The sequence below is a fragment of the Passer domesticus genome, chromosome 32 (genome assembly GCF_036417665.1).
Source record: "Passer domesticus isolate bPasDom1 chromosome 32, bPasDom1.hap1, whole genome shotgun sequence".
Taxonomy (NCBI): Eukaryota; Metazoa; Chordata; class Aves; order Passeriformes; family Passeridae; genus Passer; species Passer domesticus.
Window position 1 is genome coordinate 553699 of NC_087505.1, and position 25498 is coordinate 579196.

General features: G+C 53.0%; 7 protein-coding genes across 7 annotated transcripts; all 7 read left to right on the top strand.

Annotated features, from left to right (window-relative positions):
* Window positions 1-2758: 2758 nt before the first annotated feature.
* LOC135288329 (keratin-associated protein 5-5-like) lies at window positions 2759-4320 on the top strand. Its single transcript, XM_064401686.1, has one exon. It carries the CDS (start codon window positions 2759-2761, stop codon window positions 4007-4009), a length of 1251 nt encoding a protein of 416 aa, XP_064257756.1. The 3' UTR covers window positions 4010-4320.
* A 2208-nt stretch (window positions 4321-6528) lies between these two features.
* On the top strand, window positions 6529-8165 carry LOC135288059 (keratin-associated protein 5-8-like). The gene is made up of 2 exons (XM_064401343.1): window positions 6529-7559; window positions 7895-8165. The coding sequence occupies exon 2, from the start codon at window positions 7920-7922 to the stop codon at window positions 8163-8165; it is 246 nt and encodes an 81-aa protein (XP_064257413.1). The 5' UTR covers window positions 6529-7559; window positions 7895-7919.
* Window positions 8166-11657: 3492 nt separating this feature from the next.
* LOC135288247 (keratin-associated protein 4-11-like) lies at window positions 11658-11871 on the top strand. Its single transcript, XM_064401598.1, has one exon. It carries the CDS (start codon window positions 11659-11661, stop codon window positions 11869-11871), a length of 213 nt encoding a protein of 70 aa, XP_064257668.1. The 5' UTR covers window position 11658.
* Window positions 11872-13540: 1669 nt separating this feature from the next.
* LOC135288399 (keratinocyte proline-rich protein-like) lies at window positions 13541-15344 on the top strand. The gene is made up of 2 exons (XM_064401784.1): window positions 13541-13905; window positions 14437-15344. Exon 2 carries the CDS (start codon window positions 14438-14440, stop codon window positions 15065-15067), a length of 630 nt encoding a protein of 209 aa, XP_064257854.1. The 5' UTR covers window positions 13541-13905; window position 14437; the 3' UTR covers window positions 15068-15344.
* A 2383-nt stretch (window positions 15345-17727) lies between these two features.
* On the top strand, window positions 17728-18697 carry LOC135288060 (keratin-associated protein 5-3-like). The gene has a single exon (XM_064401344.1). It carries the CDS (start codon window positions 17728-17730, stop codon window positions 18517-18519), a length of 792 nt encoding a protein of 263 aa, XP_064257414.1. The 3' UTR covers window positions 18520-18697.
* Window positions 18698-21029: 2332 nt separating this feature from the next.
* LOC135288305 (sericin-1-like) lies at window positions 21030-21959 on the top strand. The gene has a single exon (XM_064401664.1). It carries the CDS (start codon window positions 21348-21350, stop codon window positions 21774-21776), a length of 429 nt encoding a protein of 142 aa, XP_064257734.1. The 5' UTR covers window positions 21030-21347; the 3' UTR covers window positions 21777-21959.
* Window positions 21960-24413: 2454 nt separating this feature from the next.
* LOC135288417 (loricrin-like) lies at window positions 24414-25273 on the top strand. The gene is made up of 2 exons (XM_064401806.1): window positions 24414-24438; window positions 24805-25273. Exon 2 carries the CDS (start codon window positions 24823-24825, stop codon window positions 25138-25140), a length of 318 nt encoding a protein of 105 aa, XP_064257876.1. The 5' UTR covers window positions 24414-24438; window positions 24805-24822; the 3' UTR covers window positions 25141-25273.
* The last annotated feature ends 225 nt before the right edge of the window (window positions 25274-25498 follow it).

Consider the following 25498-nt stretch of genomic DNA (forward strand, 5'->3'; position numbering starts at 1 on the left):
AATTGTTCCCTGGGAGGGTGGTGAGGCCTCAAAGAACCACAAATATTTGGCAAGAGAAATCCTTTACTCCAGGTGGCCTGGAGGGACATTTCTGCTCTGCTAAGGACACGATGGATTCCACAACCTGGACAAACTGTGAGGAAACCCCCAGGGATTAACAGTGAGGAATTTGCCTCAGGATTGCCTTCCTGGATCTCCAATCCAAACAAACAGCGCTCTGCTCCTCTGGGCATCTTTCAGAGCCTGCACAGTCCTTTTACTCAAAGCAAAATATAATTCGACATTTTTATGGCCCTAATTTGAATCTTTTCCTCTGTGAAATCGCTGTTGGATTTATGAATCCACCTCGCAGAGCTTTAAACTCCTCTGGTGTTCACATCCAGCTGCAACAATGGGGTTGTTTTTGGCTCAGTGGATGAACCCATGCACCAAATCTGTACAAAGTCAACATAAAAAGGCCTCATTTTGGCCAAACTCTCTTCCGCCACCTCCCTGCTCAGGAACTCCCACATTTCTAATGCTGGAGTTTCTCTGGAGGCTCTGGAATCCCCTGCAGATCTCCCAGAACCGCGGGGGCTCAGCCGGGTTCGAATGTCAATCACTAATTAGGAGATAATGGGCGGCGCCCGGCTCAAGGTCATTAACAGAGCTGAAGCCAATAGGAAATTAAGCTCCAAGGGAACAGGAACGTTGACCTTGGGATGGCCTTGCCTGGAGAAGTGGTGACTTCACGGTCCTGTGAATTCCTTGAAGGACCAGCTCCTCAAATTGTGACGTGGCCAAACATCAAGAGCCGAACTGAGGGGAAACCGAGGATTGGTGTCACCAGGAACCAAACAGAAGGTTCTGGTGGCCCAAAGTGTCCTCAACATCCAGAATTCAATGAGCAAACACAGTCTAAATCTCTCCTCCCTCACGCCAGAAGAAGTGAAGCGTCTCCAGGAATGCAGGGGGTCCTTCGGTGCTCAGCCCCGTTTCCACCCCTGTGGGTGACCTCAGACACCAAACATTTCCCCTGACGGAGAAAGATCATTTTTTAATAAAGTCGTGGTTTAATTTGAGATCCTCGAGATGCTCAGGACATCACACGGAGCTTTTATGCAAAATAGATATTAACATCCGTCATTAATGGCTGATCACAACATGATCATTAGCATCAGCACTAATCGCTGCCAGCGGGTGACTGGGAGCTGAGCACGGAGTTTTTCCAGTATTAACATCCGTGGGTGGCTCTTCCATTACTCCAGGGCATCTTGGAATCTGGAAAGAATTGAATAGGAATTTTGCAGATCAAGTTATGCCCAGCATAAACAGAATGCAAAACTTCCAGAGCGTTTTTGCATTTTGCTTTTGTTTAAATGCGCCAAAGAGGAATTGGAAAAACGCAGGCTCCGATTTGACCAGAAACCAATTCTGAATTTCCACAATTAATTTGCAGTGAAAATGTTTGATATTGGCAAGGTCTTGAGCCTGAGAGAGCTCAAGGATAGTTTGGACAACGACCTCAGGCACGGGTTGGAATTTTTGGGTGCAGGGCCAGGAGTTGGTCTGGATGGCCCCTGTGGGTCCCTTCCAGCCTGGGATATTCCATGATTCTATTCCTAGATGTTTTCCCATGCAGAGGTTCGATGAGGGATGGGACGTCAAGAACTTCCTGGGTTTGCCCTTCTGGTGGCCCCAGAGAAGGACTTCGGACTCCACCATTTCTGCATTCAGACACAAAGCACGGGACCATGGAATTGCACTTCCTGGAATTCTATTTTAAAAATCATATCAAGGAGCAACTGACGTCCAGAAGCTTCTGCACGCCTCTGGAATCCACTGCATCTCAATCTTAATTAGGATTTTTATGTCAATTAATCATCTCCATGCAGCAGCCTTACCATATGCAAAGCGAGCAGAAACAACGCCTTTGAGCGTCCCACAAGAATTAAGTCGACATTAAAAAATTGTAAAAAATTCACACAACAAATTGATAATAACCCAAAATTGAAGGGTTGGTCAAAAGCCACGAGGCAAAGACTAAACACATGAAGGCCCATTGGGTGAATAAGTACAGGCTTAGTGCGTAAATCACGGATTGCTGGGGGGTACCTCATGTCCGGCAGGACAACTCCGACCTGAATAAAAGGTCTCCAGGTGCCTCTGCTCCTCACACAGCTTCTGCTCTCAGCAAGAACAAGAACGGTGAGTGCTCCCTACCAGGGATGCTTGGTTCTCATTTGGCTTTGGGCAAGCGATGAATTGAGGCTGAGTTGTTGTGTCTGATCTCTGCAGGGTGTTGGGCTGGATGGACCTTCAAAGGTGCCTTCTGATCCAAAATGTTCTTTGGTTCTATGTCTTTGTGATTCCATGGGTTTACGGTTCCAAGGTTTTGCAATTCCATGGTTTTAGTGTTATGGGGTTCCATGAGCTACAGCTCTCTCTGAAATCCAGATTTTTCTGAGACTGTTGATCTGCTGACTCTTGGAAAAGATGGATAGAGCACAGTGGAAAATGAGCTGCTTGGGGTGGAAATTCAGAGAGGGAACATCTTGGATGAGCACAGTGCGGGCAGCTCCCAGGAGAGTTCAAATATCTCTGCGACAGAGCAACAGTTGGTTCGATTCCTGCGAGGATCTTGGGTTTCCAACTCAAGACAAGAAATAGGAACGGGGTGGGATGAGGGCTTGGGCAGTGTGGAAAGATGGATTGAATCTCAAAGTCCTTTGTGTTCCAGGTCCTCGCTCCGGCCACCCTTCACTCCTCTCCCAAAACCATGTGCTCCACTGGATGCTGTTCCACGGGATGCTGCTCTGTCGTGAAGAGCAAGACCGTGTGCTGCACCCCCTGCAAGACCGTGTGCTGCACCCCCTGCAAGACTGTGTGCTGCAGCCCGTGCAAGACTGTGTGCTGCAGCCCCTGCAAGACCGTGTGCTGCAGCCCCTGCAAGACTGTGTGCTGCAGCCCCTGCAAGACTGTGTGCTGCAGCCCCTGCCAGAAGCCCTGCTGTGACCCATGCCAGTCCTGCTGTGACCCATGCCAGTCCTGCTGTGATCCATGCCAGAAGCCTTGCTGTGACCCGTGCCAGTCCTGCTGTGACCCGTGCCAGTCCTGCTGTGACCCATGCCAGAAGCCTTGCTGTGACCCATGCCAGTCCTGCTGTGACCCGTGCCAGAAGCCTTGCTGTGACCCGTGCCAGACTTGCTGTGACCCGTGCCAGAAGCCTTGCTGTGACCCGTGCCAGACCTGCTGTGACCCATGCCAGAAGCCTTGCTGTGACCCATGCCAGTCCTGCTGTGACCCGTGCCAGAAGCCTTGCTGTGACCCGTGCCAGTCCTGCTGTGACCCATGCCAGAAGCCCTGCTGTGACCCATGCCAGTCCTGCTGTGACCCATGCCAGAAGCCCTGTTGTGAGCCATGCAAGACTGTCTGCTGTGACCCATGCCAGAAGCCTTGCTGTGACCCGTGCCAGACCTGCTGTGACCCATGCCAGAAGCCCTGCTGTGACCCATGCCAGACCTGCTGTGACCCATGCCAGAAGCCTTGCTGTGACCCATGCCAGACTTGCTGTGACCCGTGCCAGAAGCCTTGCTGTGACCCGTGCCAGACTTGCTGCGACCCGTGCCAGAAGCCTTGCTGTGACCCGTGCCAGACTTGCTGTGACCCGTGCCAGAAGCCTTGCTGTGACCCATGCCAGACTTGCTGTGACCCATGCCAGAAGCCTTGCTGTGACCCATGCCAGTCCTGCTGTGACCCGTGCCAGAAGCCTTGCTGTGACCCGTGCCAGACCTGCTGTGACCCGTGCCAGTCCTGCTGTGACCCGTGCCAGTCTGTGTGCTGCACCAAGGTGTGCCAGAAGTCCGTGTGCTGTGTCCCACGGCCCTGCTGCAGCCCCTGCGGGTCCCTGTCCTGCTGCTCCTGCGTGGTGAAGAAGCCCGTGATGGTTTGCTGCACCCCCGTGAGGAAGTACTGCACCCCCTGCATCCCCATCCAGCAGTGCTGTGCCAGCCTCAAGAAGTCCTGCTGAGCTACCCCGGCTGGCTCCAAGAATGGGCACAAGGAGCTGCAAAGCTGCTCATTTGCATCCGGTTCTCATGGTGATGGAGCCAATTCATAGAGATTTTCTTCTTCTTTCCAAGCTTAAGCTGCTGCTTCTTTCTGTCCTTTAGTTATCTATGGTCTTTAATTATTGACTGCTCATTGTATAAGGCATTAGATATTAGTGGGGTGTTAATTCTCCTCTTGGTGTTTGGGAAACCTTTGGTGTCACTGTGACCACTCTTCATTTCCTCTCTTGACTTGTAGACAATAAAACTTAGCATTAAGCAAAACACAACATTTGGTCTTGTGGTTGTTCTTACATGGCTTTGCCCTTAATTTGTCACCTTGCCCAGAATTTGTCACTTTGCCCAGGATTTATCACCTTGCCCAGTTCTTGTCATCTTGCCCAGGATTTGTCACTTTGCCCAGAGTTTGTCCTCATTCCGCCACCATCTGTGCCTTTGGCCAAGGTCCTGGGTGTGCCCCAGTGGGGACACAAAGAGCTGTCCAGCTCTTGGCACAAATTAGGTCACATCTGAAGCAAGTGGAGCATTCCTGATCCTCTGGAATGGGTGTCCAGAGGAGCTGTGGGTGCCCCTGGATCCCTGGAAGTGTCCAAGGCCAGGTTGGAGCAGCCTGGGATAGTGGGAGGTGTCTCATGGCAAGGGGAGGAATGGGATGAGCTTTAAAGTCCTTTCCAGCCCAAACCATTCCTTGATTCCTCCTTGCCCCTCCTGAGCATTCACCTCAGCTCAGAATTTACTACAGAACGGAAAGTTGAAGTAATTAAAACTCAAAGGGCAAGGACTGATTGAGGCATAACTGCACCGTCTGAAAACACAGCAATCCATTAATCAGAGACCCCCCTGAATATACTGACTTGGAAAGGATCCACCAGGATCATGGAGCCCATCTCCTGCCCCCCGACAGACGCCCCAAAATCCCACCCTCTCCCCGAGAGCGTTACCCAAATGCTCCTGGAGCTCTGGCAGCCTTGGCGCTGTGCTCATTCCCTGGGAAGCCTGGGTAGTGCCCCACCACCCTCTGGGAGAAGAACTTTCTGGAAATATCCAACCTAGACCTTCCCTGGCACAGCTCCAGCCATTCCCTCAGATCCTGGCCCTGGTCCCAGCACTGAGACGGGAGCTGCCCCTCGGGAGGAAGTTGTGGACAGCTGTGAGGTGCACAGGAGCTCACCCCTTACCTCTAAAGGGGTGTTCCAGTAGGTACCAGGAGGAGTTCACTACTCACTGGACAGCAGGCAGCATCTTCTTCCCACCACCATCTTCCAAAAAAAAAAACTTAGAAAACTCCCTATATCCTTGAATTTTTACGGGAGCAGAGCGTTTCCCCCGCGCATTCCAAGCCGAGAATGAAACCCAGGGTTGGCATCCAACCTAAAAGCCTCATTCCTGAAATAGCAAACCCGTGAGTCAATGATACCTTCCCTCCCTGGCTGGGACTTTCTTTGCTATTAATATGCAGGACTCAGCTCGGAATTGCAGGTCTGGAGAAAATGCCCGGAGCTCTGGCTTGATTTGCTTCCTCCAACCTTCACACACAACATCTGCATTAAAATCATCTTCTCTACGTGTTTGACTCTCTGAAAACATTGCTTGGGTCTTCAGGAGGGTTTTTATTATTGTAAATTAGGCAGAAGGATATCCCAGATCAGAATATTCAATAAAGTGCTTTCTCTTTAGGGAATCTTGTGAATATTCATTCCGTATTTGAGTCACAGAATCATGGGATGGGTTGGAAGGGGAGTCAAAAACCACCTCGTTCCAACACCCCTGCCATGGACAGGGACACCTGCAGCTAGACCAGAGCTTCATCCAACGTGGCCTTACCCTTCACTGGAAAAGCTGCAGGAAAAGATTCATAAAGGTCTCAAACTCACAGAACCACCATGGAAGTTTCCAAAAACATCACAGGATGGGGCATGGCCTATAAAAGAAACTTTGTGGGGATGTTATTTCTGACCCAAGCGCAGGTTAAATGGCATTGAACCGCAGGGAAAATGCTCTAAATACTGACAGTGGTGGGATGGCTCAGCCTGGAGAAGAGACAGGTTTAGATGGGATATTGGGAAGAAATCCTTCCATGTGAGGGTGGTAATGCCCTGGCACGGGGTATTCCATGGGTGCCTCATCCCTGGATGTTTCCAAGGCCAGGCTGGATGGGGCTTGAAGCAACCTGGGATAGTGGAAGGTGTCCCTGCCCATCCAGGAGGGTTGGACTGGATGATTTTGGGGTTTCTTCCAACCCAAATCATTCCGTATTTCTATGACTACAATACCAAGATCATCTTGGCCAACAGGACAGCAATAAAACCTGATAAAAATGTGATGAATGATTGATTCAAGGGAGATGTTTGAGGGTTTACACAAGAAGGACGTTACTTCCTGCAGGCAACTCTTGGTTATTATTGAGTGACCAAAACAATGTTCCCCTGGGGACAATTCCAGAGGGGACACCCGACGTCACAAGAGATCCTGGTCACATCCTGGAAAGGCAGATCCTGTCCCAGTCACCATGGATCACCTGCCACCACGTCAGCCTCACAGTCAGAGTCTCCTGGATGTGATGGCAGCCTCTTTTTGCCTGGAATTGGTGCTGCCTCAGCATCCTGGAATTCCCATCTTTTACCAGAGGCCCCTCTCATCACATGGAAACACCATCAACGTCTTCTAATGTGGAGCTGTCCCTGCTCTGCATGTGGCCACAGTTCCTCATGTGAACATTCAAATGTGATCACCACAAGTCTCCTCAGTCCCAGAAACCTTTGGGATAATCTCAAAAAATGGGATGTGTGGAACCAACACAGGAAAAAACCCTCCCGTGTGCACTGCTGCCTTGAAAGCCGCTTTGTTTAGACTCAACCCATCCATTCCATGAATGAACATTTAAAAAATCTTAATAATAGAACAAAAATTACAAAACAGAGAGTGTGAGGACCCAGCACCCTGAAGGGAGGCCCAAGAGCAAGAGCGAGAAAGGAGAAATTTCAGCCTAAACTTTGACCATAGAGGCAGGAAAAAAAGGATTCACATTGACCAAAAATTTCCACCCACCGGCCCCCAGAGATCCCGGCCAAGGGCAGAGGGGACACATGAGCAATGACAACTCCAAGTTCCAGGCGTGGTTGTCCCACTGCTTCAGCACCTGGCTCCCCCCAGGCACATTGTTAAGAGTCCCTGCGTCCCAAGGTCATTCCTTGGGAAGGGATGGGAATACCTCAGAGCTCCCTCCCTCCGGCGCCATTAACGCAAATCCATTAGAAAATTTGCATCTGTTGTTCCTCTGGAGGAGTAATTATGGGACACAATTGAGGTGGTGAGCAAACAGAAAGAGGCAGAGATTAAACACCGGAAGACACGTGAGGGGATACACTGGGTGATCCAGGGGGTCAGAATTGCCAAGGGATGCCTCATTTCCAGGGGAAGAGGCTTTGGAGCGTATAAAAGGCTCCCCATCCCAGGGGTCTTCATTCGATCATCTCGACTTCTCCTCTCCTCCCTTCACTGCTCAGCAGGGTAAGTTGGACTTTGCTACTTGTCTTTACTTTGGGACTCTCTTTCCGTAGGCTTCTCCAGCATTTTCTGGGCTGTCTGGTTTGGGACTGGACACTGCAGAAGATTTGGGATCTCAGATTGGTTTTGGGGACCAGAGATTGGTTTTGGGCTGTGCCCAGGTGGATTCTCTCTGGCAGAACCAGTGCTGGACAAAATGCCAGAAGCACAGGAGGCTGTCCTGGGATTCAGGACACCAGGCACATCCCCGGCCACTTTGGGATGGATTTGGGGATAAGAATGCTTTAAGCTGCCTCAGATTCAAGCAGAGAAAAAGTCAAACTCTCTTTCCCTTCCAGCTTCGCCTCCACTCCCATCACCAAGATGCCCAACGGATGCTGCGGTGGCGGAAGTAGCTACACCATGTGCTGCTACAGCAGCCCCAAGAGCTGCAAGAGGCCAATGTGCTGCAGCCCCATGCAGTGCTGCAGCTCCTGCTGCAGCCCCTGCTGCATGCCCTGCTGCATGCCCATGCAGTCCTGCTGCATGCCCTGCTGCTACACCATCAGCAGCAACAACAGCGGCTGCTGTGGCGGCAGCAGCAGCAGCGGCTGCTGCGGCAGCAGCTAAACCCACCCGGCTCGTTCCCTCTTGGATACGGATTTGGATATGGATAACACCCCAAAAGCTCCTCCTCCTGTGCTTAGAAGCTGTAGAACTCCTCTTCTTCTCCTGCCTTCCCTCACCTCCTGCGTGTGATGTGCCCTGAAGCCGCCACCCAGCGAGTTTCTCCTGTGAGCGCTGGCGCTGCTCTTCGTTCTCCTCTTGGTGTGTGGGATGTTTCACTCTTTTCATCACTCTTTCGCTTCAATCTTTCTGGAAAAAAACAATAAAATCTGTAGTTTGTGACCCTGCAACCTCCTGGTGTTGAGTTGTTTGTTTGCTGGTGGATCCAGAGGGTTTTGCCGTGCCTTTCGCCTTTTCCTGGTGTTTTTTCCCAGCGTTGGGATTCTCCTGTGTCCAAGATATCCACTCAAATAAAATCAGGGCATCTCCGATAGTAAACTAATTCAAACTGGAGTTTCTGACACCTCTGGGAGTGACATTTGCCCTCTTTGTATAAAATAGCAGAGAAGTAGGAAGAGAATAGGAGAAAAAAGGTTGTGTGGAGGCCTCAGAGCACCTTCCCGGATATGAAGTGGCTCCAGAGAAGCTGGAGAGGGACTTTTCATCAGGAACTGCAGTGACAGGACAAGGGGGAGTGGGGTCAGACTGACAGAGGGGAAATTGAGGTCAGATATTGGGAAGAATTCATTCCCTGTGAGGGTGGTGAGGACCGGGCACAGGTTTTCCAGGGAATTTTGGTTGTGCCATCCCTGGGTGCCCAAGACCAGGTTGGGCAGAACTTGGAGCCACCTGGGATAGTAGAAGATGTTCCTGCCCATGGCAAGGGGTGGACTACATGGATTTTTAAGGTCCCTTCCAACCCAAACCAGTCTATGAAAACAACTCACAAAAAACAGGAATGTTTTCAGGAGGAGTCTGACATAGACACATCCCAGACAGCCAAAATCTGCCTCAGGACCCACAGCCAGTCCCTGCAGACAGTCTGACACACCAAGTTAACAGACATGTAGCTGAAGTTATAAAACAAATGCTGAGGATCCTCTGCTGCCTTCAAGGGTCGGTAGGGGTTCTACCAAAACATGAAAGTTCTGCATGTCATCCTTTTGATGCATTTAATGCCTTTTTCTGACTCTGTTTCCACCCTGCTTCAGTCCCTTGTTTGCACTGTGATCCACACCCCACTCCCCAAAAATGATTTGGGCAATTTGGTTCCACCAGGAGCTGGACACGACCATCCAGGGTGGGAAATGCCCACCTCCATCTCCCTTCTCACAGCTGCCAATGGAAAATGTCCCTCAGAAGGCACGAGTGGAGTGCATCCCTTTGCTTCTGCCCCATTAATTCCTTGTAAATTAATAAATGGATCTGTCCAGGTGCATTTGTCTCTCCCAGCAGGAAGGAAATGCTGTGCGCGTTCTCCTGCCCTTCACGCAGAAGTCACAATTACCGCCTTGCTTCTCCCATGTTTCACTCCAGGAATTGCTCTCATGCCAGGGAAGCCTGGAAAGGAGCTGCTGGCATTTCCTGCAGGGATGAAACACTCTAAAATCTCAATGTGCTCCCTTTGCACTGCACAGAGAGCAAAGCAAGGTCCTTGTCACCATCCCCAGGGCTGGTCCCAGCTCACCTGGGCCGACCCCTCTCCTGAGCAGCCCCGGGATCCCTGAGGATGTCAGGCAGTAGCAGGGAACTGGCCAGGCAGGATCCACCATCCTCTCATTAGGCAGCTTTCAGGATAATGTGGCAAGGTCCTCGACTGAGAGCTGCAATTTCAGACTGTGAAAAAATTCCTCCCAAAATTCCTCCCTGGTGCTCCTGCCAGGGTTCAGCTGCCCAAGGCTCTGTCCTACGTTGTTGTCTCTCCCTTCCTCTGTCCCTCACAGAAATGGTTTCACCTCAACAAAGTCTCTTCCTGAGTCCCTGCCTCCCACTCAGCTCCACCAGCCCAGTGAGGAGCAGTTTCTGTGCTGGGCCATGTCTTCCACCTCAATCTTCCCATTTTTGGTTCATTCTGGGCTCCCTCCCCTTCCAACACCCTCAGAGGGTCCTGCACCAACTCAAGACCCCTCCATCCCTGCTCAGGGCCAGAATTACAGGATTCCTGGACTCCAGCTGGATGCCAGGGGAGGCTGCAGGAGGGAAATGTTGATTTGGGATGCTCCACACCCAGTTTCAGGGCCACCATCCCTCGTGTTGCCTCTTGCACAGGCAGAGCTGCCCCTTAACCTTTTAACTGAAATATTCATAAAAATACTACTACTAATAAAAATTAATAAATGAAGCGAGAACTTCCCAAACCTGGAAGTGTCCAAGGACAGGCTGGATGGAGCTCTGAGCAGCCTGGACATGTCCCTGCCCACAGCAGCAGGGTGGAATTGGATGATCTTTAAGGTCCTTTCCAACCCAAATCATCCCACAATGGATTTGCATGGAGTCACGTGCGGGTGACTGAGCCCCAGACATCCCAAACACTCTTGGCTCCCTCCTCATGTGCATGTCCAGTCATCAGGAGCAAACACCCCCATTTTCCTGACATTTTCCCAATTTGCTGCAAACGCCATTCTGACGGAACGACCGGCACGACACCGGGGTTGGGTTTGGGCTCCCGCACTGATTCAGCACCAGCTGCTGCTGAGTCAGTCCCAGAGCATCTCCGTCCAGCAGATACGAGGCCACATTTTTTGGCTCCCTCGCAAGGTTGTGGGGAGGACAAATTCATCCAAATTCATGGGAACCCTTTGATTATCTCCAGGCTAAACCATGACGAGGCAGAAGAAGCGTGGTGATCATCAGTAATGAGGTAAAATGCAAATTCCAGGAGACACCTATGGCTAAAAAATATGGGTTTGGATGGATAAACAGGGAAGCTGGAATGGTCAATGGCTGTCTCACTTCCAGGACGAAGGATGGCCGGGAGTATAAAAGGGCTCCGGGCCCAGCTCGCTTCATTCGCTCGTCTTCTCCTCCCTTCACCTCTCCTCACTCTTCAGCAGGGTAAGTGAGAACTTCTAACCCTTCCTTTGCCTCCCAAAAGGGAATTTTGGATATCCAAAATTTGGATATCTGCTGTTTATAGCAGATCCAAGTATTGCTGGGGGTCTGGGATGGGGCTTGGTTGTCAGGGTTTTATGGACTTTGCACGAGGAATTACGGGGATGATCTGGGAATGTTTGGGGAGGCTCTGAGGGTATCAACAGGGCCATGCAGGGGGGGGGCATGGAGAATATTCCAGAAGGGCCCAGAGTGAGGGCTCAGTGCTGGGTTCCTAAGACACCAGGGGTGCCCCGGAATGAGTTGTTGGGCCCCTGCACCACGGGAAAAACCCAGAACTGCAGCCACAATTTACAAACAGGACACCCGTGGGTTTGCTCTCCTAGAACCCCCAAAGGTGAATGAATGACCAGAGCCTTGAATTCACCCCAAATCCCAAACCTGCTGCTCCCACTCACAGCCTCTCTCTGCTCCTTCCAGCTCCGCCTCCACTCCCATCACCAAGATGCCCAACGGATGCTGCGGTGGCGGAAATAACTACTCCGTGTGCTGCTACAGCACCCCCAGCTGCTGCAAGACCCCGATGTGCTGCAGCTCCATGCAGTGCTGCAGGCCCTGCTGCATGCCCATGCAGTCCTGCTGCATGCCCATGTCCTGCTGCTACACCATCCGCAGCAACAACAGCGGCTGCTGTGGCAGCAGCTGCTGCGGCAACTGAGCCCGCCCGGCGGGTCCCCGGCTCGGACACGGATGTGGACATGGATGTGGACATGGATCCCAGCCCAAACGTTCCTCCTGCTGTGCTTGGACACGTAGAACTTCTTTTTGCTGCCTTTAGTCCCTTGGCTGTGCCCTGAAGCCGCTGCCCAGCGAGTTTCTGGCGCTGCTCTTCCTTCCCCTCTTGGTGATGGGGTGTTCGGTGCTGTCTCCTTCTCCCTTCTCCTTCTGTAATCCCCAATTAGCCATGAAAGACAATAAAATTTGTGACTTCTGACCCTGCAGATTCCTGGGTTATGTTTATTCATTTCTCTTTATCCCTTAAACAGTAGTGTGGGTTGTGTTTAGCATTTGCCTAATTGATTAATGTAATTAATTTTGCATATTTGGCATTCTGTGACAACACCCCCAGTGTACCCAGTGAACTCCTTGGGGGAAAATGGGACTTGCAAGTGAAAAATGTCACCTCAGCAAGAGGAGCATCAGTTTAATTCCATCTTTCTCCTGCTGATTTGAGATCCAGTTTGCAACCAAAGCATCTCTGTGGTCCTAAAGCCAGAGCTGGAGGTCTTTTTTTCCTAATAGGAATCTTCACAGAGAATTTGTTGAGCTTTAAAGGAGGGGTTTTAAATTATTAAATAGACCAGGGTTGTTCAGGTTGGAAGGGACTTCAAATCTCATCCAGTCCCACCTCTGCCATGGACAGGGACACCTCCCACTAGCCTAGGTTGATCAGATTTAGGTCCAGCCTAAAGGATCCAGAAACTCTGAGTAATTTTCTCTGGATTCTATTAAAATATGGGAAGCTTTAAGAGACCAGATCAGAAATTCAATATTCACACTTGGGGATTTGTGAAATCCTTGGGAAATGGCTCCAAAACTCCTCTAATGTAAAAAAAAAAAAAAAGAATCCAAGCCCAGCATAAACTTGGGACTCTGGCAATAAGTTCTAAACCTAAAATCCTGCTCGGCCCTAACAGATCCCGAGGTCTTTTTCCTCTTTCCACACAAATCCCGTGGCTTCCTGCCAGGCAATTCCACTTCTCCTGTAGCTACGGAATAAATTACAGCAGAGCCCTGTCAGGTGCCAGCACAGCCCTGGAGCCACACCCCCGAATTCTGCAGATGCTTTTCTCTGTGATTCAAACCCAAATTCCACTGGACAGAGCTCTAAGCATCCCTTACTCCACATGGAAATGCCTTTGGAGCCCCGGGGGCTCCTGGGAGAGGAATTTTCCTGGTACTTAAAAAATGTCTCGGCCACAGAAATGCAAACTGGAGCAGCTCCACGGAGCGAGAATCAAAGCAAAAATGCCAGAAAGGTGGACACGGTTCTTGGCAGAGCCTGGAATTGTTTCTGAGTGAGGTCATCGCTCCTCTGGTGTCCCCATTCCAGACTTTCCACACATAAAAGGATTTTCCTCGCCGTAGCCAAGGTGCTCTGCACTTGGGAGCGAATTAATCCATTTAAATCAGGGAATAAACCTCCAAATATCCCATCCCCATCCTGCCACTGTCCCCCCGTGCCCGGTGCCCGTAGGAATCCCGGATCCCCATCTTCCAGTCACCCACAGGAGAAACATCCGCTGCTCCTCGCGGTGCTGGGGCCACCCTGGATTCCCTCCCCTTCCTCTGGAAGTACTCCTGGGCCTTTCTGTGGTTTTCCCACCGCCAGCAGAGTCCCCTTCTGGGCGCATCACTCAGCATCCCGGCATGCCAGGTATCCGCATCCCGGGATCCCGTCTGACTAACGCGGGGCAGGAGCCCATCCGAGCACGGCCAGGACTAATGACATAATGGCACTGCCTCTGCAGAGCCCTGGTCACACCGGGGCAGGCGCTAATTGCGGCTGATTAACCCGACAGCGAGCTCCAGGAACAAAACACACACACGGCAGCGGCCTCAGAGCTCAGCTATTCATTCCCAGGACGTGCCTCATTCCCGGCACAGCTCGGCCGAATATAAAAGCTTTCAGCCCCGGCTCTGTCCTCAGGACTCCGACTCCCTGCTCAGCCCGTCCGTTTCTGCTCGCAGGGTGAGTTGGATTCTCTCAGATTCCTCAGTTTCCCCTTGGAAATAGCATCCAAAAAAACAAAACAAACAAGGCGTCGGTGTTTTGTTTGCTTTTTCCCAGGCTGTTTATGCCCAAGGGCTTGGTCACCCTCAAAGGATTTGTGAGTCATGGGAGAAGCAGCTCCGAGGGAACTGGGGGGGCTCAGCTTGGAGAAAAAGAGGCTCAGGGGGAATTTCGGGCTCTGCACAAGCCCCTGACAGCCGCGGGGTCGGGCTCTGCTCCCAGGGAACAGGGACAGGAGGAGAGAAGCTGTGCCAGGGCAGGCTGGGGTTGGACTCGGGAGGAATTTCCTCCTGGAAAGGGCGTCAGGGCTTGGCAGGGGCTGCCCAGGGATGTTTGGAATCTCCATCCCTGGAGGTGCCCGAGGAATTCCTGGACGTGGCACTGAGTGCTCTGAGCTGGGCGATGTTGATCCACCACGGGCTGGACTGGATGACCCTGGAATTCTTTCCCACCCTCAATAACTCCCCGGTTCTGTGATCTCTGCCCCAGGATGCTCCAGCAGAAAGGCGGCACCGACCACGACCTGTGCCAGCACCGCTCGGGCTGCGACCACAAGGGCCAGACATGGCCCAGCTCCGCCGGGCACTGCCACGACACCCCCGAGATCTGCCCCAACCCCCCCGAGATCTGCCCCAACCCCGGCAGCCTCAGCCACGACACCGAGGGCTCCAGCCAGAGCTGCCACTCCAGCGAGCTGTGCCCGCCCCGGCCCTCCTGCTGCCCAGCCCCGCAGAGCTGTAAGCCCCGGCGGCGGGTGGAGGTGAGCCCGGTGCCCCCCGTGTGCCCCCCGCCCGTGAAGATCCACCGCCGGCCGCTGGAGCAGCACCGCCCGTGCCCGCCGTGCCCGCAGCCCGACTCGTGCGGGAAGCCCCGCAGGCGAGTGGAGCAGTGTCCGGAGCACGATGAGGAGCCCCCGGTGGTCCTGCAGCCCCTGCCGCTGCAGCATCGCTGCCCCTGCATCCAGCGCTGCCCCCGGCCCGTGCCCTGCTGCCCCCGGCCCGTGCCCTGCTGCCCCCGGCCCGCCCAGCGCCGCTGCCCGCCCGTTGTCCCCCTGCCACCTCACCCCGGCCACCAGCAGCAGAAGCAGGTCACGCTGGTGCCTCTCTGCGTGAAGAACTGAGCCCAGGGACCCCTCCCCGCTCCTGGCTGGGCTGGGGGGATTGGCCCCCGGCCCAAGGGATGCTCCCAGCGCCGCTCTGGGCTCGCCGCTGCTCTTTGCACATCACATTTGGGGATCCCCTGCTTGGCCCCAGCACCGGCACTTTAAATTCGGGGTGTCCTCCCCTGCCGGGCTTTGGTTCTCCCTGGGGAGCAGCAGAGGGGGTTCCCCCTTCTGAGGACACGGAGGAACCGCCAGGGATCTGCTCTCCGGGGGTCCACCTTCGAGGTTGTTTGGAAGCAGCTCCAGGATTTTCCTTTGCAAGGAAAAAAGGAACCACTGTGAGGGCAGGAGCATCACAGACTCCTGCAGCTTTATCTTCCCCCCGTCTATTCAAGAATAAAGTTGAAAATTATTTAGCAAACCCTCGGTTCCTCTCTTTTTTGCCCACCGATGTTACAATAAGGTTTTGAAAGCCATTCAAACTCCCCCGAGGAAACTCGTACATTTAAATCGGAATCAGGGCTCACACGGGAGGGTTTCAGCTCTGCCCGCAGGGGTTTCTCCAGGCTGGAAGGTGGGAAATCCTCCCCACCGTGCTTTACCCACCCCGGGAGCTCGGGGTGGGCAGATCCGGGCACCAACATCTGCTCTGCGGCCATGCCAGCACCTTCATCCCCCGAACGGGAGCAGTGCACGGGGAGGGCATCCTCATTTGCATGTTCATTATGATAATGAGCGCGTGGCCCGGCACGGGAGGCGTGGCTGTGCATGCCGGGGATGCCTTTCCTCTCCTGCAGGAAGGTGCAGGCACACGGGTAACCTGCTCCTTCTCCTCACTTTGCCAGAAAAGCCTCCCGCAAAGGGCATGAAAATAAAGAATTTAATTTCTTTGTGTTGCCTCGGCATCGCCCGGGCGTGTCCTCACACAACCACCACGGAGAGCTGGGAAGGAAAAAAAGGAAATTCATCCTCGTTTTCTTCACCACAACAATTTATTTTTCTCGTGTCTAATTCTAGCCAAATAAAAAAACCACTTCCCTGTGAAATTTACCTTGGGAGAGCCCTTTTTTTATTAGGGATTTTCTTCCCAGCCTTTTCCCAGTTTCCAGCACGGTGACTCAGGGCCCACAGACCAAGGGCCAGCTCAGCCCTCGCTTCCAGGTCTGATTTGGTCCAGTTTATCTCTCAAGCTGCTTTTCACCAGCCCTCCCATCCCAGTTCCCCCATCCCAGTTCCCCCATCCCAGTTCCCCCATCCCAGTCTGAGGATTTTCCAAGTCCATCCCATTATCCAGGTTTTTAATGAAGGCGTTAAGCAGCAGCAGCACCAGAATCAGCCGCTTTTTCACCCCTGTATTTTTCATCCACCCAGTCCAAGCCTCCACCAGTTCAACCCCAAGGCTTCTGTGGGAGACTGTGCTAAAAACCTCACAGAAGTTGGGGCAGAACCATGGAATTGTAGAATGGTTTGGGTTGGGAGGAACCTCCAAAAACCAACTGGGGATGAGGGGAGGGGCAAGTCTGGAATGTAGAAATGGAGAGGAAATAGAATCAGGGAATGGTTTGAGTTGGGAGGGACCTCCAAGAACCAACTTGGGGATGAGGGGAGAGGCAAGTCTGGAATGCAGAAATTGAGAGGAAACAGAATCATGGAATGGTTTGGGCTGGAAGGGACCTTAAGGATCATCTCACTACAAATCCCACAGGCAGGGACACCTTCCACCATCCCAGCCCTGTCCAAGCTGGCCTTGGACACTTCCAGGAATGAGGCAGCCAGAAATTCCCTGGAAAAGCCACGTCAGGCCCTGCCCGCCCTCGCTCCCTCATGCCCAGAGCCAACCCCTTCATCACGGAAACCGACGGGCACAATTTGCTTTTGGTGACTCTGAGCTGGCTCTTCCCATCACCTGCTCGTGCTTCACCTGGAAATGCTCCTCACGGGCAGCAGGAGGGGAGGGTCAGAGCGGTGCCATCACCGCTCCTGACTCACAGGTCACCCTGCAGAGGGTGAATAAGTCCTTTATTACCTGGCTCACACAGCCAAAGTGGGGCTTAGGCCGCCTCAGTCTTTTATGTGCCCCGCTGGGTACCGATGTTATAATTAAAAGATGCTTATCAGAAATGGTGAGTCAAGCAGAACATGCCAGGCACCGGGAACAGCATCCAAATGGAGGAGATGTTTTGCCAGTAAATAATTTAATCCTCGTTCCTGCTGCGTGTTTCACGTTCAGGGAACACTCAGAGCTCTATAAAAGCCCTCTGCCCCTTGGCCTCTCACATTCTGCTCCCCTGGACAGTGCCTGTCTTCATTTGAGATCTGGTGAGGCTCATCACTTCTTGGATGGGGGTCTGGATTTGGGAGGTCACACCTGGACCTTCAGACCACACTCTGCCATGGAAGAAGCTCTTGTGGGACTTGGGGTGGGATTTACAGCGGTGCCACCACATGGTGGTGGTGCTTTGTAGTTGGTTTTGTTCTTGGAGGTGAAAAATTGGAAAGGGAAGATCAAAAAGAGGGTTGGGATGCAATTTGGATGCAATCTGACCAGCGCTGGGCAACTGCAGGAATTTCCTCTGGATCCAGGCCTTTAGGATACACCCCAAGGGAAATTAAACGGAACCAGAGGAGATGCTGACACCAACCCATCTCTTTTCCAGGTTTTTCCCCACAGCCCCGCCATGATTTACTCCTCAGGAAGAGAATCCTTCTTCAACCTGAACTCCACCTGGTACGACCCCTCCGGCTCCTGGCTGGACACGCGGCGCACGCCCTTCCGCTACGGCTACGCCACCTGCTGCTCCTCGGGCTGCCACGGCGAGGGCATGGAGGGCATGAGGGGCCACGACTACCGCCACTACGGCTACCGGCAGCCCCGCTGCGCCGAGCGCTGCCACGGCTACTCCAGCTCCTCGGGCTCGTGCCACGGAGGGGGGGCCAGCTGCGTCAGGAGACCCACGTACAGCTACGGGGGCTCCGGGGGGTGCCAGGGCTACGGGAGGTCTGTGTGCTCCGAGAGGTGCCAGGGCTCCTCGGGCTCATGCCACGGAGGGGGTGCCAGCTGTGTCAGGAGGCCCACGTACAGCTATGGGGGTTCAGGGGGGTGCCAGGGCTACGGGAGGTCCGTGTGCTCCGAGAGGTGCCACGGGTCAGTGGCCCAGGGTGGGAAGCCGTGCTGTGGGACGCCCGTGCAGAGCGTCCCAGTGCAGAGCTGTCCCCCACCAGTGCAGAGCATCCCAGTGCAGAGCTGTCCCCCCAAAGTGCAGAGCATCCCAGTGCAGACCTGTCCTCCTCCAGTCCAGACCTGTCCCTGTCCCTGTCCCCCCCCAGTCCAGACCTGTCCCCCTCCAGTCCAGGTCTGTCCCTGTCCCTGTCCCCCTCCGGTCCAGCAGGGCTGCGTGCCCGTGGCCAAGGGCATCCCCCGCCAGCAGCAGAAGCAGGTCTGCAAAGTGCCAGCCCGGAAGATCAAATAAAGGATGTGAGGAGTGAAGGGAAACAAAGGGAATTGTCCCTGTCCCCCCCTGCCCTGCGTTGTCACCCATCTCTGCTCTGTCCCTCTGCTTGTAACGCTCTCTGAAGTTGTGACCCGCTGATGCTGTGAAATTTAAAATGCTCTTCACCCGATTTCACAGCAAACGTGGAGGCAATAAAAATGCTGGCTCAAATTCCCCTCGTATCCGTGTTTTTATCTCCTCATCCCTCTGAGTGGTTCCTGGTCCTTCTGGTGGCCAGAGCTGGGTTTGCAGCGGGCTCACAGAAGGCTCCGGGTTGGTTCCACCTGGTGGCTCCTCGTTCCCACTCCAGGCAATTTCCTGGTTGGTAAAGTAACAGTTCTCATCACTGAGTGTTTATGCAACGGGATTATTAAATTGTGTAAGAAAAATCCACATTTTATCAGAGACGGAAAAAGCAGAGGGTCTGTTTGGGACCACGAGGCAACGGATACAGCTGGAGTGGCACCATAAACCTTCAAAAAAAAAAGCCCTGGGGAAAAAAGGCAGGAAGAGGTTTTGGGAATGGCTCTGAAAGCCCCCAAATTCCTGGTAGGGTCTGGTAGGGTTGGGAGAGGAATCCCCTGGGAGGATTTCTGGGGCCAAGCAGGGATGTGGAGCTGCTGTGAGTCACGGCACCGCGTGCTCCGAGCTCCTGGCACCTCCCCAGCCCAGGTGAGGGCCTCCATCCCCTCCTGGCGTCAGGATGTGGCACATGGCACCATCAGCCGCTTCCCCAGGGTGGGGATTTCTCCTGCTGGAAAAGGGAAAGAAGCAAAAGCAGGTGCAGGATGGGGGTTTCAGGGTGGACACTGACACTGACATCACCCCAAGCCTCCCTCGCCAACTCTGCAAAGGCAATTCCTTCATAAAACCAACAAACGACTCAAAACAAGCCATTTTCCACTCCAAATGGTATCTGTGGATCCAGGGATGCCTCTCCAAGGAACAGGAGCTTTGTAGGGGATACAGAGAGCAGCTGTAAGGTCAGCACAGTCCTGCCCCATACGTGGGCCCAGGTGCCCCTGGGCCTTGCTCAGGTGTTTGTCTCCATCGCTGAGACAAACGATGGAACAGGTTTATCCCAATAATGTAATCAGGGCTGTAATTAATCGTGAATAATGAGTTTCACAAGGATTTCTATTCTCCCAATGTTTGTGAAATATCCCGAGTCACGTTCGGATTTCTTCATCTATCAGTTACAGTGATTCAGCTCCAATGGGGACCAAGGAGTCTCCTGGACTCTGTGTTTTATTTTTATTCAATCCAGGCTGGTTTTAATATCACAGTGGCCTCCAGAGTCCTGCAGGAGATCAGGCCTGAAAGACACTTTTGTCCCCAAAGCAGAGCATTAAAGACGCAGATCCGGATGTTCTCCTGTTCCTACCAGGATGTTTCCCACATGATATGAGGCTTTAAATTCCTTCTGTTTGGGTTGAAATCCTTTAAGTAAAGAAAGGGCTGGCTTGGAAAATCGCAGCACTGCTTTTAGTGATTCTTTGCTGACTTTATTCAGAATTTTTGGTGTTTCTTTGATGTTATGCCCTGTCCAATTATGTTTATTTTTACTACCCACTACCATGGCCTTTTTGTTCCTTTTTCTTTTATATCTGGATTTTCTTTACAATTCCACAGTCCCACCTTCCCACCCTCTAACACCTGTCCCATCTCAGTTCAGGATTTGGGCACAAGGAACAGGTAAATGCCACAATCGAAGGTGACAAAAACTATCCCAAACTCTCCCAGCCCTGCGCCCCGCTGGGCCAGGCGTGGTGGGCAATTAACATTTTTATGGAGTAACTAGAGGGATGTCAGGATATCGATCTGCTCCGTGTGTCAAAACAGCAGAGCAAAAACTCCCAATTAGCCAAGTGCTCGGGGTGCTGAGCAATCAGGTCCCTCCAGTGGGGCCCCAGCTCGTTTCCGGAGGAGAAGCCCAAGCCAGGCTTTAAAAGCCCTCGCTCCGCGTTTCTTCTCAGCGTCGCGGCTCCTCAGCGTCTCCTCTTGAGCTCCTTCTGACCCAGGTGAGTCCAGATCCATCAGATTTTTACTCTCCTAATGCTCTCCAGCTTCTCCCCAGTCCTGAGCTCTTGGGGACTTCTCTTCCACATCCTATCTCCATCTCAGTCCTTCTGCCAAGTTGAAAAATGTAAAAATTCCTGGCTCGGGTGGCTGAGGGTTCTGCAGGTCTTGCTCAGGAGTCTGTCCAGCTCTTCTCTTTTCACTTCTCTCTGATGTACAAGACCAAGGTTCGCCCAAAGGGGCCACCATGGGCAGATGTGCAATGATAACTCTTCTCCTGCTCAAGAACCTGGCTTAGAACCATGGACTAATGGAATTATGGAATCATGGAAAGGGTTGGGTTAGAAGAGACCTTAAAGTCTGCTCACTGATTTTAGGGACACCCCCCACTAGCATATCCCAGGGTGCTCCAAGTCCCATCCAACGCAGCCTTGTGTCATAGTTGGGACGGAGACAATACAAAGCAACACTCTCAGTTTTCAGAAGGCTTCAAACCATTTTTATTCTAGCACACATGCTTTCCATACTTTCTTACAAAACTCATAAATTTACACTTATTGGTCATGAGAGACAAACAAAGTGCTCGTTGGAACAGGCAGTTGCAGGTTTCTCTTATTTCTCTTTCTTTCTTTCTCAGTTTCTCTGTCAATGACCTTAGTAGGAAATCCTTTCAGGGGTGAACATGGATCCTCTTCTCCAACTTCTCTCTGGCTCACAGAAGTCGCAGTAAAACCTCTCCCACAGCCTTGGACACTTGCAGTGTCCCTGTTCATTGCCTTCACTCACAGATGAGTTTTCCCAGCAGGTCGCCAACCATGTGCTCCCGCCAGGACAAGGACCAGTGCCACCAGCAGGAACGCTCCTGCTGCCACAGTGGCGGATCTGGTTGCCACAGGAGCAGTGGCGGATCTGGTTGCCACGGGAGCAGTGGCGGATCTGGCTGCCACAGGAGCAGCGGATCTGGCTGCCACGGGAGCAGTGGCGGATCTGGCTGCCACGGGAGCAGCGGATCTGGCTGCCACGGGAGCAGTGGTGGATCTGGTTGCCACAGGAGCAGCGGATCTGGTTGCCACAGTAGCAGCGGATCTGGTTGCCATGTGACCAGTGGATCGGGCTGCCATGGGAGCAGCGGATCTGGTTGCCACGGGAGCAGTGGGGGATCCTGCCAGCAGGAATGCCAGCAGCAAATCTACCAAGTGTCCTCAAATATGAAGTGATCACCCCACCAGCCACAGGTGATCTACAGGATTGCCCTGGATCCTGTGCCATGTTCCGAAAGCTTTGCATGTGCCCAGCAATTTCCAAGGACAATGTGTCCTTCCCTCCCCTGGTGTGTCCTGTAACCTGCCCTGAGCTTCTCTGTGGGTGCTGAAATAAATGCTTTGTTCACACTGGCACAATTGTGTCTGGATCAGTCTGTGACTTCATTTGAGCCGCCACAATCCATAATTTCTGAGAGATTTAAGTCCTATAGACAAAGAACACCTTTTTTTTGCCATTTGGCTCCAAAACACCGCCCCTGGGGGAGGTACCTCCACGTGCTGGTGGCAAACCCCCAGCCAGCCTTTCTAGAAATGCTGTGCCAGCCCTGCCAGAGCTCTGGGTCCTGTGGGCGTTGCTCCATTGTTACACAACGGGCTGCTAAATTTCTTCTCAGCTTGTAATTAAAACGAATTGGGTAATTTATTGTTCTGGTATTGCCATTCATGAAATGGATGTTACTGTGATAAGATTGTTCTCGAGTGCGTCAGGAGGATCAGAAATTTCTGGCATTGCTGAAAAGGGTGCAGGCAGCAGCTCACTCCCTGTTTTTGGAGCAGGGATGGCCCGGGAATGCTCCTTGTCCAAATCTGTCATTTGCCTTGAGCCCCCCAATTCAAAACCCATTTCCAAGGCACATCAAGGCGGCCAACCACAAAATGTAGAAGTGCCCATTGTTAATAAACTCAGAGCAATTAAAACATGAGGAAATGAACACAGGGAGATGCCAAGAGCCAAAAATTCCTTTGAGTGTTTTTTTTTTTTTCCCAGAGGTCATTGACCACATTTCTGCTGAGGCCAGAACAAAACCCAATTGAAGAGCAGCGACCAAACCCAGGCACAGTTTGTCCTGACACTGTTCTAGATCGTGGCAGAAGTTTAGCAACACAAAAGAAGCTTCAGGCTGCTCACCTGGTTCCTTCACCTGCCCTGTCCTCCCACCTTTCCCCAAATCCTCCGTTTTGGGTACCAGCAAATGTGCATGGGGTTTGGATGGCAGGAATCACTCAGTCTCCATCTCCGTAAAATCAACATGGACAAAGACAAATCAAATATTTTCCACCCAGGGTTTTCCAAGCTCTTTCACACCAACAAAGCCACAGCAGCTCCCAGATGGGAAAATCCGGATTTCAGCCTTTTTTTGCTTCCAGTTCAATGATTGCAATGTCTTCCATAAGCAGTGACAGAAAGAGCCAAACAAGTTCCATGGTCCTAAAGAATTCCCAGCCCACGCAGCAGAAAGGTACAGGGAGTATCCCAAATTATTGCTTCTCATGAGCTCTCCGTGTGGGGCTGCTCATCCGGGATTTGCTGGCCAATTAGGACCTAATTGAGGATCAGGCAAAATGTAAAAAGGGTGTTCCTGCAGCTCTGGAGAAAGTCCCGGGGGTCTGCCAGTTGCCCACAACTGTGTGTGGCCGAGGGCTCCCGTGGGATTCCTCTTCCTCCTTCTCCTCCTCCTCCAGAAGTACCGGGGCCGCTCACCTGGAATAAAACCATGGCACGGCTGCTCCAGAATTGTTCCCAGGCTGAGACTCAACCACATAATTAAGCACCTTGCTAATCCTGGATCACTACCCAGGGCAGGGCTTATTCCTTCCAAAAATAAGAATTCCAGCTGCCTGTGGAATTCTTGGCAGGAAACCTTGGAGTTTCCTCATCGCCCCACCGTGTTTTGGCGAGTTCTAAGAGGAACGAGTCAACGATGATTCCCAAAATCTCTGAGGTTGGAAAAGCCCCCCAAGGCCATCGAGTCCAAGCTGTGCCCAATCCCCACCTAGTCCCCAGCCCAGAGGGTCACAGCCAGGCCTTCCTTGGACACCTCGAGGGATGGCGACTCCAAACCCCTTCCAAGGCCCGACTGCCCTTTCCAGGAAAAAAATTCCTCCTGATTCCCACCTGAGCCTCCTGTCAGGGAGTTGTGCAGAGCCAGAAATTCCCCATGAGCCCCCTTTTCCCCAGGCTGGGCCCCCCCATTTCCCTCAGGAGTTCTCCAGCCCCTTGCCCAGTTTTGTTCCCTTCTCTGGACCCACTCCAGCCCCTCTTGCCATGCAGGCCCAGAACTGGACACAGCGCTGGACATTCCCCTCACCATGCCCAGCACAGAGGGAATTCCTGCTAAAGCAGAGTTTTCTCCTTTCCCAAAGCTGTTTTTGGCACTTCGGGGCCCATCTAAGTTTTTAGGGGAGTTGCAGGCCCAGAGAACCTCAGGACATTCTGGAGGGATGTTGTGGTTTGGGGATGAGACATCATTTCCCCCTGAACCCAAAGCACTCCCAGGGTGTGATCAACACCAAACCTGACCTGGGGAAACCGGGGCCACCCACACGGCTCCCCCAGCCCAGCCCCATGCAGGCAGAGCTGGCAATTAAATTTCTGTGGACAGGAAAGGCGACCTATAAGGAGAGGCAATCCCAGCGTGGATCAGGTGAGTCACCCCAGGAGCCCGAGAAATGGGGAGGCAAAAAAATAAAAAAAAAAGCCACCGGCGAATTAAATGAACGGGACAGGGAGGGGCTTCTGCAGGTGGGGTGTGCGGAGAGGATATAAAAGTGCAGCTGTCCCCAAAAGCCTCATTACCCTCATCCTTCCTCATCTCTTCCTGCACGAGCAGCTCAGGTAAGAGCTGGGGGGCTCCAGAATCCTTGGAGGGGTGAGTTTTGATCTCCACACCTGGAACGTGGCTGGGATTTGTTCTGGGGTGGGTGAGGAGAGAGCCCAGGGCTCCAGAGGGAGCAGAGGTGGGGATGTGGAGGGAGTGTCTGGGGTCTTTGCTCTGGTTTTGGAATGCCAGGCATGGCCTGGGTGTCCCCAATGCCTTTGGTGGGACAATGCCGGGGGGATAAAGATCCAGAGCAAGCTTCAAAAAGAAATATGGGATCTGGCTGAGACTGGAAAAGGAACACCCGGATTCCTCTTGCCTGGAAGGGCAGGAGGAAGGAAAGAAGGAAGGAAAAGCCGGTGCCAGCTGCTGTGTCCCCACAGGTGACCCAGCACAGCGCCATGTGCTCCCGCCAGGAGAAGGACCAGTGCCACCGGCAGCAGCGCCAGAGCAGCGGCGGCTGCCACAGCTCCAGTGGTGGTGGCTGCCACAGCTCAGGGGGTGGCGGCTGTCACAGCTCCGGGGGCAGCTCTGGGGGCTGTCACAGCTCCGGTGGTGGCGGCTGCCATAGCTCGGGCGGTGGCGGCTGTCACAGCTCCGGCGGTGGCGGCTGTCACAGCTCCGGTGGCTCCAGCTGCCACGGGAAGCCGCAGATGCAGGTCCAGCAGCAGCAGCAGCAGCAGCAGGTGCCGCAGATGCCGCAGCAGAAGATGAAGTGACAGCATGGCCCTCGCCTTGTCACAGCTCCGGCAGTGAAGGCCACACGGGGACCGGCTCCCTGTCACCTCCCCGGGGCTCCCGAAGCCTCCCCGGTGCCCTCCGGAGCCTGGCAAGGGCTGGGCTGTGCCCAATAAAGAGTCACATTCCCTAAATCCTTCTGGTGTTGGTGTTTCCTTAAACTCCAGAGCCAGGAAGGCTGCCCAGGATGGGGTTTTGGGGCTGGGATCTCCTGGAGAAGAAAAAAACACTTTCTCCTCTTTTTTACCGGGATCATTCCTGGCTTTATCTGGTGCCAGCTCCACAGCAGGGATTAAGCTCTGGGAACAGAAGGGGCTATAATTAAACCTGGGCTTAATT